Source organism: Pagrus pagrus (assembly GCF_965226575.1).
Source record: "Pagrus pagrus genome assembly, chromosome: 23".
NCBI classification, from domain to species: domain Eukaryota; kingdom Metazoa; phylum Chordata; class Actinopteri; order Spariformes; family Sparidae; genus Pagrus; species Pagrus pagrus.
In genome coordinates, this window is record NC_140205.1 from 18,607,836 (window position 1) to 18,625,179 (window position 17,344).

Below are 17,344 nucleotides of genomic sequence, written 5' to 3' on the forward strand. Positions count from 1 at the left end.
TCTGAACTCTGATCGTCTCTCTCCATGGTGCTGAACCCTCCTTGCTGGAGAGTTTTCAGTGAGACTCCCTAGATTTTAGTCTGCTCACTTGCTGGTGAAAAACTTTTTAGTTTCAGTCAGTCTTTTGCCCATTTTGCAGTACTTTTTAAAAATGATTTTCACTGTGCTTTTGTGCAACCAGAGACAAAAAACAGATCTGCTCTGCATCCCTTTATTCTGACCTAGGGTCCACAACACCATGGTTGTAATAAGAAAGACATGGGGGGAAAATACACAAGGCAGAGGCATGACTAAAGTTGATTATGATTATAATTTTCAAGTATTTTTACTGTAGCATTTTTAAATAACTTGATGTTGAAGTTAAATTCTGAGTTATAGTTACAGAAGTTAAAGAAACACACCATGCTCACAAACAAATAACTGAAAACTAAAAACACAAGTGTTAAAAAGGTATGTATAAAAAATATATCACATTATGAAATTAGTGTCTCTGTCATGGAATTAGTGTCATGGAAACAGAATGTTGGTGGTGTATACACAGGGCTGCAGACGTGTATCAGCACACTTGGATTTTGCACAAGTTGACGTGTTGACCTGTTACAAACCCAAACTGTGGAAGGATTACTCTCTCTTGAGAACTAAAGCGATTGAAAGTCATCTACTGGAGAACTTCTGAATCACTGGATTCACTGTTTTTAACCTGTGAGTTAAAAATGACCATCGGTGGACCTCGGATCAACGAGGGACTCCTCCCGCTGGGAGGAGGCCGTGTGCTGGGCTACAACCATGCAGGTAAGACAACTTTTATATTTATTGTGTATCCTTTTATTTGATGATTCATCTATTTTAAACGATTTGAAGCTTTATCCGTACAGAAATCAGTCTGACTTTATTCATTTAATGGTGGATTGTTCCCAGCATGCTATTAGGTTTTTTTTTTTTTAAAAACAGATTTGGTGAAAAGTGACTTTTACTCGACGATTTCTTGTGTAAAATGATTATTTGCTGGATAGAATGTCTTAAATTTCCCGCGGCAGGTGTGGACTGTGTGAACAAACAGTGCATTGACTTGAAAACACAGTTTTTTTTACTTGAGGCCATCAAATAGTCAAAATTTATATCAAAATTTGAGAAAAAAGATGGCAACCGGGCAAAATGTCATAAAATGCTGAAAATGTGTTTAATTTTTACACCATGGACACGATGGAACTGTTGGCTCCGAACGACGTCAGGATCGCACAGGCGTGATCGTTCTTCTGTGTGCGGCCCCGAGTTAGTTTGGTTTGATTGTTGAAGCTTTGCTTTAAATTAAATGATAAAATTAACTACTTTAATTTATTAGTTATTCATTTATTTATTCAGACCGTGTTTTTTAATTTGGAGATAGCAGCCTGTAGCTCTACAGTATCTGTCACACAGCTGGATGGGACTGCATGCGGGCGCTGAGTCTCCTACACGTGCCTGACATGCAGCTCATACACAGAGAGAGTAACGAGTTGTTAACTACTAGTTTGTAGTTGTGGTTATTTTGGAGAATCTCTGTTGTTGGTTGCGCATGATTTAATCAGTGTACCCATGGTTGACTGTGCGAAATGACGCATGTAGTGGAATGCACGTCCTGTCTGGGAGTTGTATGATTTGTTCCTAGTCCCTCCTGCGTTGTCTTATTTTCACTCTTCATCTCGTTGCTTGAATTTTCTTCTAAAGAGAAGTGGAAAGTGCCGTGCGTAAATACGCGCGTGTCGATTGAGCTCCTCCTCCAACAGTTATAAAGCGTTGTCCACGGGCGCCTTATGAGTGAAACTTCTTTCTTTTTGTATACTAAAAGTCAGACAACATTTTGAACATATTCTTGTTGTTCTTATTATTATATTGTCTGTCTTCAGCATATTTGAAGAATCCTGGATGTGCACAGTCTCGCCTTTTTTCTTACATCATTTTGATCCATGGATCAGGTCCTCACGAGAATATGGTTTTAAACATTTGATCCCAAATATTTGAAGTCATGAGAGATGTTTAAAATTAGCTTGAACTTTTTCCTTCGCAGCTGGTATGCACTACATCCAGGAACGTCGTGCAGTCGGCTTCCCTGACATCTACTGGCTGTTCGACAGGGAGGAAGATCTGCCTCCAGGGGTAGGTGAGGATGAGGTAGGTATGTTAGATGAAGGTGAAGGCTTCCCTCCCCAGCAAGGCGGTCAACTGGCTGCCATCGAGGAGGAGGAGGAGGAGGATGATGAAGAGGATGAAGAGTTAGATGACGACTGGGAGAGCGAAGATTCTGGATATGGGTCAGTTTCTGAGGATGAAGAGGACTTTGAAGAGGATGATGAAGAGGACATCAGGCCTCACTCCCCTCTCGTTCAGCAGCTCCCCCCAGGACGTTTTCAGCAGGGATGGAGAGAAGAGGATCCTCCTGTTCCTGCTCCTCCTCCTGTCGCCGGTCCTTGGAGCCTGGAGCATCCTGCGCACCGAGCAGGACCACCTCCAGAAGGTCGAGCATCCGAGGAGTCAGCTCCCTCCACCTGGGGCCCTGACTCCTCCTCCACGAAGAGGAGCAGAGAAGACAGCCACATGGAGCAGGTAAGTATGAAGAGGGAGCGGCGGAACTGTGAAGACAGCCATGAGGAGTCTGCTCCTTCCACTTCAGGCAGGAGTGACGATGACAGCTACATGGACTCAGCTCCTTCCACCTCTGGCCTCGGACCCTCCACGCTCAGGGGACACTGGATGCGTCCTTTTTCGTACGAGGCAGCGTCTGATGACAGCGACTCGGATTAGGACCAACGGCCCTGAGTGCTGCCGGATCGGAAGACCGATCCCTGAGTGAATTAAATTCTTGGAGGGCTTAAATCCAAAGCACTTTCTGATGGGTCACTCTTTCATTCATTCACACACCAACACGGACACACACGAGCACACACGGTGGTTGTGCTTTAATTAAAAAAAAAAAAAATTGCTTTAAGGGTCCAATTTGTAAGTTGATTTTTGAGTCTAACTCCCAACTAAATACTGATTGCACAGTGTGATGGCTGTATAGATTGGTTTCATCTAAATCTCACTTTTACTATGCTAGTCGGTCTGCCACCGGGCTGGATTTTTACCGGAGAAAGAACATACAGGCATTGACATGATGGAAGTCTGTTCCCTCGTTGATATGTGTTTCCCCTCACCACTGGGACTGCAGACGGTTCAAAACCAGCATTTTATTTCTGCAATATCAGAAAGGAACAAAACCTCCCTACTTAATCCAACCATGTGTTTTACTCTGCCTTTTCATAGCACTGAGATCAAGGTTTTCTAGGTAAAACTGGGATTCTTACAGTTGTTTGAACAGGAACAGGAATACCACAGGGAAACACGGGAGGAAGTTGTCTATTTCTGCCTTTACTAAACTGAAGATCAGTGTTTTGCAACCTGTTCCTGGGGCAGCCCTGCCCTGCGTGTTTGAGATGTTTCCCTGCTACAACACACGTGATTCAAACAGTCAGCTCGTCGTCAAGCTCTGATAACCAGCCATTCATTTGAATCAGCTGTGTTGGAGCAAGGGAACGTCTAAAACATGCAGGGCAGGGCTGCCCCAGGAACAGGGTTGAATGAAAGTGTTTCGATTTTGTATTTCACTCATTTAAAGTTCAGAGATTATAAATCTAACTCTGTCATACTGTTGAGTATTATTCTTTAGAAGGTGTAGAAGGTTCTACCAGACAAAGGTGAGTAAAAACTTCATGTCAAGTCTTCATGTCACTTGTGTGACATGAAGACTTGATGTGTCCCTGGAGCAGCTGGGAGTGGACGTCAATGCACCAGTCATCCCAGGAGGACCCAGCAGACCACTGACCAACTCTCAGCAGCCTACTCGCTCCCAGGCAACAAGTCACTGTGCGAAGACCCAGTGAGTACACCACCGCCCCCACCCTGCCCCGCCCTTCGACCCCCGACACCGCCCTCTTCACCCACCAGTCCACGTCGATGAGGAGCGCCCCAGCCCGACCAGCACGGAGGATGTTGTTTTTATCGTCTGCTTCTTCCTCTGTGCTGATTGTTTTGGGACGCTCCTCACACACGTTCTGGAAGTTGTCAACGCATCTTTGCAATCAAGACAGTGAAGAAAGAGACTGTTCGGGCTGAACGAGAGAAAATAGCCTAATATCATCATCATTCTCATCTTTCATGTATAAATCACAAATCTGACTTACATCAAATAAATATTGTGCAAATGATGATTTAAGTGCCTTCTGATGTTCCTTTAACTCAAAGATTTTACTGTTAGAAAAGTCATTTTGAACTGTGGGACTTTTTAATCATTTGGTTAATTTACAATATACACATTTTCAAGTAGTTAATTACTTTCAATAGGCACGATTTATATACTTCTCTGCCTACACTTGTTGTTTGACTGGTTTGGTGTTTTTAGGTTTATTGTCGTCATCTGTTGTGGAAAAACACGTAACTCTTTACCAAGCTTTAAGTCCTTGTCTTCACTGATTACTTGTTAGTTTACCTGGCAGAATGCACAAACATCAAACTGTCATATTTCAGCCATGGACCTGGATTAATCAGATAATAAAACATAATTTGTATTTGAACCCACCGTCAGAAAAAGAAAAGTCAGAATGTCACTGGGCCTTACTGCATGACTATCTTAAGAAATAGCAGGTTGTTTAAATTGAAGGAAAGAATGCAATGTTGGTGTGACAAATAATACAGCATATACACACATACAGTAAACGGGAGCATAAAGATTTTGCACAAAAGATGACAAAAGTCAGCTGAAATTGCTTCCACCATGTCATTTATTAACACAGTAGAAAGTATGCCAGTGGTGATACATGTCTGAGATTCTTAAAATGTATCCATTGTCTCTAAAGTAGCCTATCTTTAATGTATTATGTTACTCTTACACTACTTTCTTATTGTCATTCATTATTAACATTTCACCATCCAATGCATTTTTGTATTTAACAAAAGTCATTTGCTTGAAGTCAATAAATTCTTGCAGCCTAATTTTCAATGTTGTCAAAATAAAAAGTAGCCGAATAGAAGGGAGTTGAATGAGTAGTTACACCACAGCTTGTACAATTCAAAAATAATAATCAAATGCCAATCATGCATCATTGTGTACTGTTAACTGAATAATCTGAGGAAAGGACGTTATCGAGATGACAGCCAGAAAAATCTAAATCACTTTAAGAGATTTTTTTTCGATAAAAAAAAAAAAAATCTTCCTTGACCAACAGAGATTGAGCGCCTGGCATGCAGGTGACATTACCCTTTGCACTTCAAGAGCAAACCAATGTCGGTCACGACCCACATGGTGCCCAGGTCATAGGTCACGTGCTTGACTGTCAGACACACTGAGAGGTGATTCCAACCTGTACCTTGAGGGGTACTAGCAGTGATGCCCGTTCTGTTGAGAGAGAAGCCGGTGAAACATATAAAATCCTCATTCTAACAATGCTTTTTTTCCCCTAAATCTGCTGATACTAGAAGAAAGAAGAAAACTCTGTTAAGGTTCCAATTTCCACATGTATACAGTGCATTTATGAATGAATATATGTATTAATTAAATGCAGTATTTAGAGGCCACGCCTTTAAAATCATATAGTGATGATGCACTTTTGAAACGCCCTCAAAGCTGGAGGAGTGTAGGTCAAGATCTTTACCTTCTGAAAGTCATTTTATCATCATGACTTGAACTTTTCATTTAGTGCACATACATGCAAGATATAATGCCCTTAAATGACAACTCCACCAATTTTACACATTTAAAAGATAAATATTTCTGAGTGTATTACTGTAAATATAAAAATTCTGCACTGAATTTCCTTTGGGGAACGTTGTTGTTTATCAGGAAGCCTTCTTAACACCCTGGCCTAGGGACTGGCCCTGTTTACATTACAACAGGTTTGCTAAATGTGGGAAAGGTTGTCCTTTGCGTTTTAAGAAGTTCAACGTTCATACATCAATATTGTAAAAATGATTGAAATCCCAGTGATATACACGCCAGGCTAGTAGGTAATGGTGTAACTGGCAATTAAATACCACGGTGTGCACAAACACTGTTTTCTACAGAGCGGTCAAAGGTCATCAATGTAATGGGGCACCAAATCTAAACTTTGCTAAATGAATTCAGTAGAGTCTGCAACCACCATTGTTCTTGCTGTCCTTATATTAGTTTGCATTTTCATGCCCCCCAAAAAACAGTTGTTGTGTGAACAAACAGCCAAAATGCAACAAAAGTTTCCCAAACTTTTACAAAACCATTGTTGTTAAATAAACTAAGCTGTAGTGGACACTGAGCTGAAAGGGTTCAAGTATAACTAACATGACTCTTGTTAATGTTCATGCTGTACATATTAGATATACTAGCATGTTGTGGATGCGTCAGATTATAACCCTGTTTTACGTATAAACACAGTAAAAATCATCCTCTCAAATGTTACTGGCTTACCTTTCCCAGAGCATCCCTGTTCGATTCACTACGAAGACTTTTCCGTCCGTCCCAACTTCAACCATTACTGCAGCCCCATCAATCTGGGACCATTCACTGCTGTCACAGGAGGTTGGTGACATATTCTGTCATAAAGAAGCATATATGATAGGAGTTTGTGATGAATGAGTGAATGGGGTTATTATTCATTCCTTAATAACAACACCATTAAGAGTTAAAAGAGATATGTCACTAGCTGCATTGCCAAACCCGTGTGAAGAAGATCTGATCAGTTTTGTCGACTCCCCAGCATCCGTACGGTCCGCAGCTGACGTAGGTCATAGTCGTAGACAGGCTGGTCCAGGTCAGGGAGCCAGATCCACTGTAGGCTGAGGCAGAGGTACTTCTCAGACAGTAGTTGTTTTCGGAGAAAACTCCCGCAACCTGACCATTACCTCCAGCATCCACCTGATGCATAGCCTGACCTGAAGACAAATGCACGGAAGTACGGGTCATTTAATCAGCACGCAGTAACTGAATCTGTCAGTCTCTCTATGTAATAGATAATAATAATATTAATAATAATAATAATAATGATAATAATGATAGTTACCACTAGTTACGATTTGAAAGTTGCCAGCTATATATTTGTAGACCTTGTTCCCCCTGTTACTTGTTGCCCAAAGCCCTGCAGGTCCAATTGAGGCGTGATTGAATTCAATTGAGCTCATTCTGTGCCAGGACGATCCAATCAGGAAGTACACATAGCCAGATGTGTCTCTTACTATCACTGCCCCCTGGCCAGCATCAACCTGCGTAGCATTATACATCCCTGTCCCCTCATCGCAGCTCCAGGCTGTTGTGAAGACAAAATCATTATTGTTGTGAGTGTAAAATATATCTTAAGGAAAATAACTGAATGTAATTTAACCATAAACTGCTTCAATTTGTAATTAGAAAAAAGAAACTTATAGTGACCTACCATCACTGGCAGCCAGGCAACACAGCACCAGCAGAAAGGCTGCGACAGCTCTCATGTCGTCTCTGTGTTTGTGTGTCTGTAGTCAGCAGTGAATCTCTGGATGTAGCTCTGTAGCTGTGTGGAGCTGCTGCACTACATCCCACCTGGTTTGTCTTGCTTTTATACTCTACACCCCAGATGGGCTTGAAGTATGTTGCAAAATCTTCAATGCTTGTTCTGCAATGCGTGAATTTTTTCATGAATTTACTGAAACCGTTCATTTAAAATGTGGAAGGAAATGTTTTCGTGTGTTAGAAGATTATTGTGAAACCGCACGTGACAACTTGCCAGGGAAGTCAGATTTCCCTGGTAGAAGCTTTAAAGTCCATTATTAGATTGGAATTAGCAATAGTTAATAAGTAAGTCATTTCATCCCTTAAACTGACAAAGTGAGAACAGACGAAGAAGTTTAGAGGGGAATGCACTTAGTGGTTCTGCTAACAACTCAGGTATCTGAAATGTGACAAGGTTCCCGTAGTAGATGCTAGATTAAGGAGTCCAAACATTTGGGAAACGGATGGTTTAATCTCAAACAATGCTATTAACTATTTAAAGGTCCAGTGTCTAGAAATCATATATGCAGGGGTACATGGTAATGTTTTCATTAGGGTATAATCACCCGTGACAAAGAATATTATTTTCTTTACCTTAGAATAAGTGTAGTCACTAACTGATTTGAGCAGCGCATGCTCCAGTGCCATATTGGACAGCTACTGTAAGTATGGCAACACGACTAGGACAAACTACATGCAGAACTGCAGTAAAACTTAATTTTGTTAAGTTAGTTTATGATTACATTTATTAATGATTATTTTGGCTGGTGCCCTCTTGCATCACAGTAAATTTCACTATCAATTTTCATACACTCACACAGAAACTGCATGTATGTATTCAAGATTTTATTTCTTTTAAGTCAAAAATATCACACCAAATGTCTTTCTTCAATAAAAACTGAAGAAAGGAACAAGTGATAAATAAAAAATACTAAATAAATAAGATATTGCACAAACATATTAAGAATATTCTATTTACATACAAAATAGAAACAGTCTGTGTTCTTTGGGAGGAAACCTTTTGCAGCAGAAGCAGCGCAAGCTATCATTCTTTTTTGAGTACACCAGCCAGCTTATTTTGAATTTTTCCCCACTGACTAAGACTCTTAAAAAAGTCATGTTGGCACTTTCTCCCATCTTTGTGTTTGGGAAATGTGTAACTGTTTTTTTATTTGAAATGGTCCTCTGTGAACTAACTCTCTTCTTACTTTGTCAGTTAGAAGAGATGGCCAGTCAGCAGGTCTATTGGTGCAGCCTTTAGTCCTGATGCTGTGCCACTCTGCTGTGCTGAGGTAGAGGACAGGAGCACCTGATGCTGTGTCACTGGCAGTGACACAGCATCATATATATATATAGCCTGTGAATGATGATATATATATATAGCCTTTGAATGATATGTAGCCTATGAATGATATGGGAAAGCTAAGGTATGGAATATTAACAGTAATACACTTTAACTGCACTTTAACACTGATGTTAACTCTAACAAACATAAACTGTGACACAATAAACCAAAGGCTTACAACTGCCCTATTACTTATAAAGGGGCTGGAAAACTAAGAGTATTTTAACTGACATACAAGCAGGAAAACAGCCAACAGGTTAAAATAACACCTGAACAGGCCTGACGTTAACTTTCCAAATGTCCCTGATGAATTTAAGGTGGAGTAACATGAACTTACGTCGACTCAGCTATTTACTGATTATTAAACAATGCTACTATCGTCAAAGTAAGCTAGCAAGTTAACACTCTGCTCCAACAAAGGTAACTACGATGCATTAAACTATTCATTTCATTCACTTCATCACATTGACGTCACTGTACCTCTTTCTTTCTCACGTGTTTCTTCCTCTGCTTTCCTTCTTGTCCTTCCCTGGGCGCCGGATGGCCACTGTCCTGGGGGACGGAGGCTGATGGAGGTGGTTACGTGACTTGAGGCTCCACAAAGCCTCTGGGATCAGCATATACCTTTATATATGCACCAGAGGCTGTTCATCCATGTGCCAGGAGACTGATGACTCCAGCCGCCCTGGGATGTCAGAGGCCATCTATCACAGCAACAGGTCTAACTGGGTTAAGTCCATAACTGTCCCACACACAAGGCTCTGTTCACTACACTGTGTCGTGTTAATGGGTAACTCCACCAATTTTATATTTTCAAGGGTGTTTACAGGTCAGCGGGAGGACTACCTAATATGTGGAAAAAGTAGTACCAAGTCTTTTGTGGCTCGAGTGATGCCACAAACTGACAAAGAGTGAGTGAAATGAACAAATGAAACACAGGTGTACAAAGAAAAAAGGGCAGGAAGAAGACAAAGACAGGAAGTGTAGGAAAGATAACCAAAAACCCAGACCATGACACTGCCTCACTGTTGTTTTCCTCCTCTCTATCTGTTGCTTGAATGCAGAAGAGGTACTAACTGTAACCGCTGTACCTGACAGCTACAGTCTCCAGTAGGTTATATATTTATTAGGACCTCTTCACAGCCTCCAACCATTTCTACGCTATGAAGAACAAAGCATCTGCCTTCTGTATGTACTGTACATGTACAAAGGAACGTCAAGCTTCCTCTGAGCATTTAAATGCAGGAGACAAAGTGGAATAAACACTGTTAGGCTCCCAAATCTACTTTCCCCGATAGTACCTATTATCATTTAATAGACTTTTACCAAACTGCCTCTTCAAGCCTGTCGCTTATCTCCTTCGCTCTCTGCGAGATCAATCACGGAGTCACTCTGAGTTCTGATTTTGAGCGCTTGCAGGATAGAGGAGAACGGGGTAAGTGGAGCCAGTGGGTAAAATGAGCCACCCCCTGCAACAAAAAGATTATTGTCATGCCAAGTAAATTCATTATGTTGGAGTATAATTGTGTTATGTTAGCATATTATACTTAAAAGTACAACCACAACCAGTAATACCACTAAAGGGCTCAACTCAACCCAAACCCATACTCATTTCACCCGCATATGCAAGTTGTGCCACAGGACTACTTTTTTTAATTGGCCATTATTCTGAAACCGTCACAATCAGAGAACTTGTTTTAATTTCCATGGGTTCGCATCAACTTGAGCCATTTATAGTAACTATTATTTGAAACAAATACACTTTCATTTTCCTGTAAAATAATTCAAAGTATAAAGTGTCTCATGTTACCCCGCTCTCCCCTACTGACGGTTCAACACAGTCACATTCACAGTAATGCAAAAGGAGTCTTTCGAATGTTAGGACATTGACTTAAAGGAAGGAGTTCATAACTAAATACATCATACAGCGTGTGTGTTAAGGCTGTGTGTCAGAAATGTTTCTGTATTGGACGGAAAACTGGTGAGACTGCCTTCCATGCCCACACATCCTCCCTGACCACCTGCCCAAGACACTTGCAATCATTTTGTGCTCCAGATCCGTGACAAATTAAAGCAAATTTTTAATTAATGAGGGGAAAAATATAACAAATTCACATGCTTCCAGGTGAGAAGTATTTTCCTGAAATAGTTTGGCTCCACTTACTAGAGGGAACGGTCACTGTAAATCAGTACAAAGTTGTCCTGAGTGATCACGATTATCCTCTGATGAAATAAGCTGAAATACCTCCCTAATCTAGAGTCAACTCTTCTGAGGATTATATGGTATCCTGATGAGTAAGAAGTTGCCAACACCTTCCTGGCGAATTAACTGCTGGAACACTTTTAACTTTCCAAAATGTAAACTTGTCCTGATCCGACCGCAAAAACAATCTGTACGTGGGACTGAAGGGGCATTGTGCATTTCCTCTCTCCCTCTTTCTCTTTGCCCTCTCCTCAAATGTCTGTTTTCATTCTCAAGTTCTAACTCCTTATCTTCCACCTGTAATACCATCTCACACACCCACCACAGAGTATACCCGTTCTCCATTGAAATTCGGAGCATCGTTTCATCGCACCCTCTCATCTCACCCTCGTTCTTCATGTCTGTGCTCGATTTCACAATCAATACAGCCAGAGGAGGTGCGATAAGCTCCAAAACTACTTCTCCCGACACCTTCGCTCCTCTCTCCCAATGCCCCTACACACAAACACCACAAACACGCATGGTAACGTCTCTGCCTTCCAGCTTGAGTTTTGTGTCAGGTTACGACAGAAGAACCTGCTGCTCTCCGTGTCAGTCAGTAAGTAAGGCAAAGAAAATCATAAGAGGGCCCTCCAGTGGTGCTTCAGGAGGGTGCTGTTTCAAATATATAATTTCAAGGCAGGTTTTGTACTTGTAGTTCACACCAAATCAGTGACAAAACTCAGTGTACTCAAAAAAGCAATATGTATACTGAAGAAAGAGCGTGCTGTTCATGTGCACTTCTGTCCTACAATGCATTTTATAAAGGAAATAGAGGAGCTGTTCACATAAATTCAAATAAACTCAATGTGGTCGGAGACACAGACTGAAGGATCATGGAAAACAAAACAAAAAAATAAGCATAGCATCTTAAGAAAAAGCTCTTTAACTGGCAGTGGGTGCATTACACCTCTGAGTGAGAGGCTTAATCTTTTGCACCTCGCAGGCTGCTGATGTGTTGCTGCAGTCTGTGCTGCTGATCAGTGTTAGAAGCTGCATGTGACTCAACGTCCAATGAATATCAAAAGTTCACCTTATTTGCAGGGCGCTTCATTTTTAAATCAAACCTCTGCCTGCTAAGGTAGTATCTTCTAATCTGTTTAATCAACCGGAGAGTCTTTTGATGGTTTGGGGAGAAGTTCCGTCTCTGCAGCTGCTCCAGCGTCAGCTGTGGTTAAACATCTGCTTCAATTTACATCAATAACACACAGGAGCTAGGATTAAAGCTCAGCCGTGTTTAATGAAATCAGATCTTATGTGTGATACCTGATGTAGAGTCAGCGCTGTCCAATAAAGCTGTGCCAACGTGAAAGAGAGGCAGCCACTCAACTACACCAGTTATTATCGCCTATTTTCAATATTCAATTCAGCTGAAGATCTTTCATTGTAGCTGCAGTGCTCGTACTTGTGCTGCTACTGTAGCAACAACATGAGATGAAAGCATTCACGTTTCTCAAGGATTCTGGATGAATACGTCTGATCTGTGGCTGTAGAAAAAGTCAAAAACTACTTTCCATATTTGCATTCTAGGCATTCAGCCAATGTCGCTCTCAGGCTACATAAATGGAGGGCAACAGTAGAATGTGCTGGACAAAAATACTCATTATTTAAGTTACATTTTCAGTTTGAGAAGAGGCCAAGGGTCATCGTGGCTCGGCAAGAGCTGTAAGAAGTAATTCCTGTAAGTCGGATGAAGGACTAAGAAAAGTGTTTAAGAGGAGAGGAAAAAGAGATGTTTTTGACTTTGCTAGTGCAGGAAGAGGAGATTTGATTGAGTGATTTTTTTGGTTTGATTCGGCGCTCTGGTCTGTTCAGCTATTATCTGCTGTCAGCACTGGCTGGAAGCCACGGCGAGAAAAGGAAGCGAGGAGGGAGAAAAGAAATCCATTTTCGAAATCCTCTCACATCAAAAATACACTGGAGAAATACCTAAAGACAGCTTTAAAAACTGCTAGCCTCCATCCTCACCAAAATCCACTCCTGTCAGGTTAATATTTTGTTAACTTCTCAGCAGTATCAACAGCTGCCAGTTGCAAACGAAGGTGCTGATGGAAAGAAAAGGGTTCTCGTTAGAACACTTCTTGGTCCAGAGCGGGACAAAATGGGCCATACCAGAAGTCGTCCCCAGTGTAAATGACACTTGCGCAAATTAATAGGAAGCATATCTAATATAAATCCAGCCAAGCGAATAACACTGCTGCCATTTGCTATTCAGTGTGGAGCTCCTGTTGAGTGAATGTGTTGAGAAATAGGACGCTGGGCTGATGATCCAGTTCAGTGCAGCGTTCAGTGCGACGCTCTCCATTACCAATACATCACACGTGTGAACCCTAACAAGCAGCTGGCCGGCCGACTCGACGCCAAATTGCACCAAATTGTTTTCTTCTTGTTTTTGTTGGTGGAATCAAATCACATCACGCTTCAGAGGAGAATCTGAGGCATTATCATTTTCATTCAGACTGAGGGGGGCACGTGATGGAGGACACCTCTCAGATATAAACAGGTTTATTTTCCATCCACACTGTTTATCTGTGATGATTCATATTGTGTTATGTGTCATCTCTCCACTATTCCAGCCTCTGGCCTCCTCCTGTTTTCATGCTCGCATGGAAAAATGGATTTCTTACAAATTGTAACATCTGTGGCCTCTGCTGTGTATGTTTATGTCAATTTCATGAAAGTCTTTGGATGCAACAGACCCCTGAATATTAATGCTAACAGGATCTTTTAAAGCCTCCACAGCCGTAGCCCAGGAATGTGCCCAAATAAATTAGTATGCACAGTTACGCAAGTCTCTAGAAATAAAGCTAGGGTTGTGATTTTTTGTGCATTTGGTCGCACTGTGGGCAGAAGTCAAACAACACAAATCCAATGTGGGGTTTTTTGTTTTTTATGGCAGGAAAATTATCTCACTTACCTTTAATTAATTCACAATTATCACTTCCAGGGCAGCCAGTGAATTATTTACTTGGATAACTGTTTGCTGACTACACTGTAAGTACGCAGTGTCAGCAGTAAAGCGAGATCTCCACAGTGCCCGTGTGATGAAATGTGCAACAGCCCTGTGTTCATGCTTAAATAACAGAATCTTGACTGAAAGCAGATGAAATTACCCTGGTTGGGAAATAACATCCCTGTTTCATCATCACTCACGGTCACAGAGGACAGATTTGGTGGTTGTATTGCCTCAGTCTTTATTTCTCCACATCTACAGCATTTCCCCCCCCATCTCATTCTCCAGTCTGCAGACACTGTTATGTATTGACACTGCAGGGCAAATCATTTCACCTCCCCTCAAATCAATACCAGTCTCTGTGTTTGTTTCAAAATTCCAATAACAAGACTTTATCAATAGATTTATATTTTTGGTCTGGGTGAGTGATTGAATGTCAATTTTCATTTTTCAACTGTCACTACAGGGGTTGCAGGTGATGTAAGGGACTGTGTGAAAAATATTAGTGTGGTCAGAAATGCCAAACAACAGTAAACAATTCAAGCCACTGAGGCTAACGTTAGCTAGCATATTACTGTTGACAGAAAATCTCACCTCCAGTTCTCGCCGAACAATGAAAAACCTGTGTTGACCTCGTCTCCCCACACATCCAGACCTTCTGCTTTTGTTTTTTCTCACTGCAACACGTTACATCAACTCGTGAGCACCATGCTCATCTCAATTTTGTTTAAGTCTGCTTCCCCATGAGATAATGAGAGAGGGATCAAATGTGAGCCCAGCTTCAGTCAGCAGGGCCATGAAGCCACAGCACTGGAGCTACACCAAGACAAGTTACTTTCAAAATGCAATTTATTACGTATTACTAGTTACCTTTCATTTTAAAGTAATATATAATCTAACAATATCAGCTTTGGACATGGTAAGGCTGGGGCTAGCTAGTAGGCCCCCCGCAACAGAACACATTATAACTCAAATTGTTACACATTGCACCTTTCAGTGGTTATAGCGTATCTTTCCTGAGAGTATAACATTTTCACTCCTTCCCGCCTGCCACTATATTATTCATCATAACAGAAGTAGAATTACAGTAAATGTAAATGTTTTATATGACCTATAATCCATTATTATTTACAGCGAGGAACTTATTCGTGGAATTCATGAGAGATATCCGACAAGGGAAAAAAAAATGTGAATGACTTTTACAGTGTTGGAGGTAACAGGATAAGTAGCATGTTACAGTAATAGATTACTTTATTTTTATTATAGTTACTGTGTCCAGTAATGCATTACCACCCTTTAATTAAGTGTTAATTGATATTTTTTTCCTGTGTCACCAGAAAAAGTATCCCAGAAGAAGAATCTTGTTGTTTAAATGGCCAAATGCCTGTGGAGTCAGATGTTTACGAAATTGGTATACTCCCATTACTATGACTTTGTCAGATTAAAAAAAACAACAAAAACAGAATACAAGTGCAATCTATTGGTAAGGTCAGTGAACTCTCTAAAGTGAGAAACATCGCATGCGTCCATCCTTGTGTTCGAGGTTTTTAATTGATGTAAAATAGTTCTAGGCTATTTAATTGTGGGGGGCAGTGGACAGCAAGAAGGACCTGGGTTCGAGACCTGGCTGGGGCAGGGCCTTTCTGTGCGGAGTTTGCATGTTCTCCCCGTGTCTGCGTGGGTTCTCCCCAGGTACTCCGGCTTCCTCCCACAATCCAAAGACATGCAAAAGTGTTAGGTTAATTGGTTACTCTAATTTATCCATAGGTGTGAATGTGAGCCCTGTGATGAACTGGTGACTTATCCAGGGTGTACCCCACCGTCGCCCAATGTCAGCTAGGATTGGCTCCAGCCACCCCGTGACCTTGAAAAGTATAAGCGGTTTCAGATAGTAATAAAAGATATTTAATTGTTCCATGTCATCATTACACTATTGTAGTATAGGCAGGTGATTTTAATACGCAGTGGTAACCACTGCATGAATAGGCATCCAGGGATGAGCCCTCATTAGGCTATACAGTGTCGCCCACCACTGGATTTATAATGAACTGCAGTAAACCTGAGCTTCTGTGCTTTGATTACTCACTATGAAACATTACCCTTTAATTTTATAAAACCCAGTTTCAAGTAACTTATTACTTTCAAATGAAATGAAGCAGGATACTAAAAGATATAATGTTAAAAGAATCTAGTTCAGGTTGAATTCACAAGCTGTCGACACACTGCAGGTTCAGGCGTGATTTAAAACGTATCTTGTGTTGCAAATTCCGGTTTGTTTATACACTGTGGCCGTCCCTGTTAGTGTCCCGAGTTCTTCCTCTATCAAAGCTTCAGTTAAATGTACATAGACGTCTCATTGATTAGCACTCCAGAGACCTGGTGACTGAATGAGTCACACAAGAAGGGAAGAGAGGGGAAGAAAAGGGGACGGGAGAGGAGAAGTGAAACAACACTTCAAGGTGATATTCAGCAGACGTCCGTCATCATGTAATCGAAATAAGAAGACATCAAAACACCATCAGACGTCTAAGTGCTATTGATCTTCTGTCTGGGTTTATGAGGAAATGCTTCAGAGAGGAAGAAACAGCAAAGGGATGGAGGGGGCAGGAGAGTCGACCTGTTAAGTGTGCTATTAATAAGACTTGGGAGCAGGGGTGTAACAGCTTTCAACAGACTACCTCACTTCCCTAGCCTCCTGATGTTGGATGGATATATCTTTGTGTTTTTAGAGGAAATGTATCATACGGAAAAATATTTGTGTTAGATTCATAAAGGTATTTTAAAATGACCTTTGACCTTGACAAAGCAAATGCAGTTAATGCTGTTCACCTCTGCAGGGCGGTGTTGTGCGTTTTTGTTGTTTCGTAATGTCCATGCCCCATTATCCTGACAGATATAATAAAGTCAACTATAACCCATGACCTCAAAGCACAATTTGAAAGTTGATTCAAGTTGATTCAGTCGATTCAATGTAAGCAAGAGATGAGAAGGAGCATTTTTAAAGGGTCAGCAAAGGTTCAAACACCCGAAAGATCCTCTAAAAGTAAATAAATATATATATTTGTCTCAAAAATATCTCTATTTCAAGTACTTGACAAATGTTTTAGGTTAAATTGTGGCCAAGCTCAAAGTACAGCAACATAAAACACAATTTAAGGGCTGTTCATTCTACTAACTACATTTTTCTTTCTTGCTTTCAGTAACTTTTCTGATTTGAATCACTTTAGTAGTAGTAGCAATTATTTTCTTTAATAAAAAGGTCAACAAAAATAGGAATTTCCCAAAGCTAAAGCTGAT

At 41.0% G+C, this 17,344-nt stretch overlaps 2 protein-coding genes across 2 annotated transcripts; one reads left to right on the plus strand and one right to left on the minus strand.

Annotated features, from left to right (window-relative positions):
- Positions 1 to 546: 546 nt before the first annotated feature.
- LOC311252275 (uncharacterized protein) lies at positions 547 to 2,867 on the plus strand. Its single transcript, XM_084345290.1, has 2 exons — positions 547 to 792; positions 2,048 to 2,867. Exons 1-2 carry the CDS (start codon positions 714 to 716, stop codon positions 2,779 to 2,781), a joined length of 813 nt encoding a protein of 270 aa, XP_084201416.1. The 5' UTR covers positions 547 to 713; the 3' UTR covers positions 2,782 to 2,867.
- Positions 2,868 to 4,778: 1,911 nt separating this feature from the next.
- On the minus strand, positions 4,779 to 7,558 carry LOC311252517 (fish-egg lectin-like). The gene is made up of 5 exons (XM_084345714.1): positions 7,416 to 7,558; positions 7,047 to 7,289; positions 6,704 to 6,918; positions 6,455 to 6,579; positions 4,779 to 5,410 (listed from the first exon to the last, which is right to left on the minus strand). Exons 1-5 carry the CDS (start codon positions 7,468 to 7,470, stop codon positions 5,269 to 5,271), a joined length of 780 nt encoding a protein of 259 aa, XP_084201840.1. The 5' UTR covers positions 7,471 to 7,558; the 3' UTR covers positions 4,779 to 5,268.
- Between the last annotated feature and the right edge of the window lie 9,786 nt (positions 7,559 to 17,344).

Bases quoted from the DNA above. Each gene is read 5' to 3' on its own strand.
- LOC311252275 (XM_084345290.1), top strand. From the start codon at position 714: ATGACCATCGGTGGACCTCGGATCAACGAGGGACTCCTCCCGCTGGGA. The intron at 793-2,047 runs GTAAGACAACTT...TTTCCTTCGCAG, and splicing joins GCTGGGCTACAACCATGCAG to CTGGTATGCACTACATCCAG.
- LOC311252517 (XM_084345714.1), bottom strand. From the start codon at position 7,470: ATGAGAGCTGTCGCAGCCTTTCTGCTGGTGCTGTGTTGCCTGGCTGCC. The intron at 6,580-6,703 runs GTTTGGCAATGC...TCTTTATGACAG, and splicing joins ATCAGATCTTCTTCACACGG to AATATGTCACCAACCTCCTG. The intron at 5,411-6,454 runs GTAAGCCAGTAA...CTCTCTCAACAG, and splicing joins ACAGGGATGCTCTGGGAAAG to AACGGGCATCACTGCTAGTA.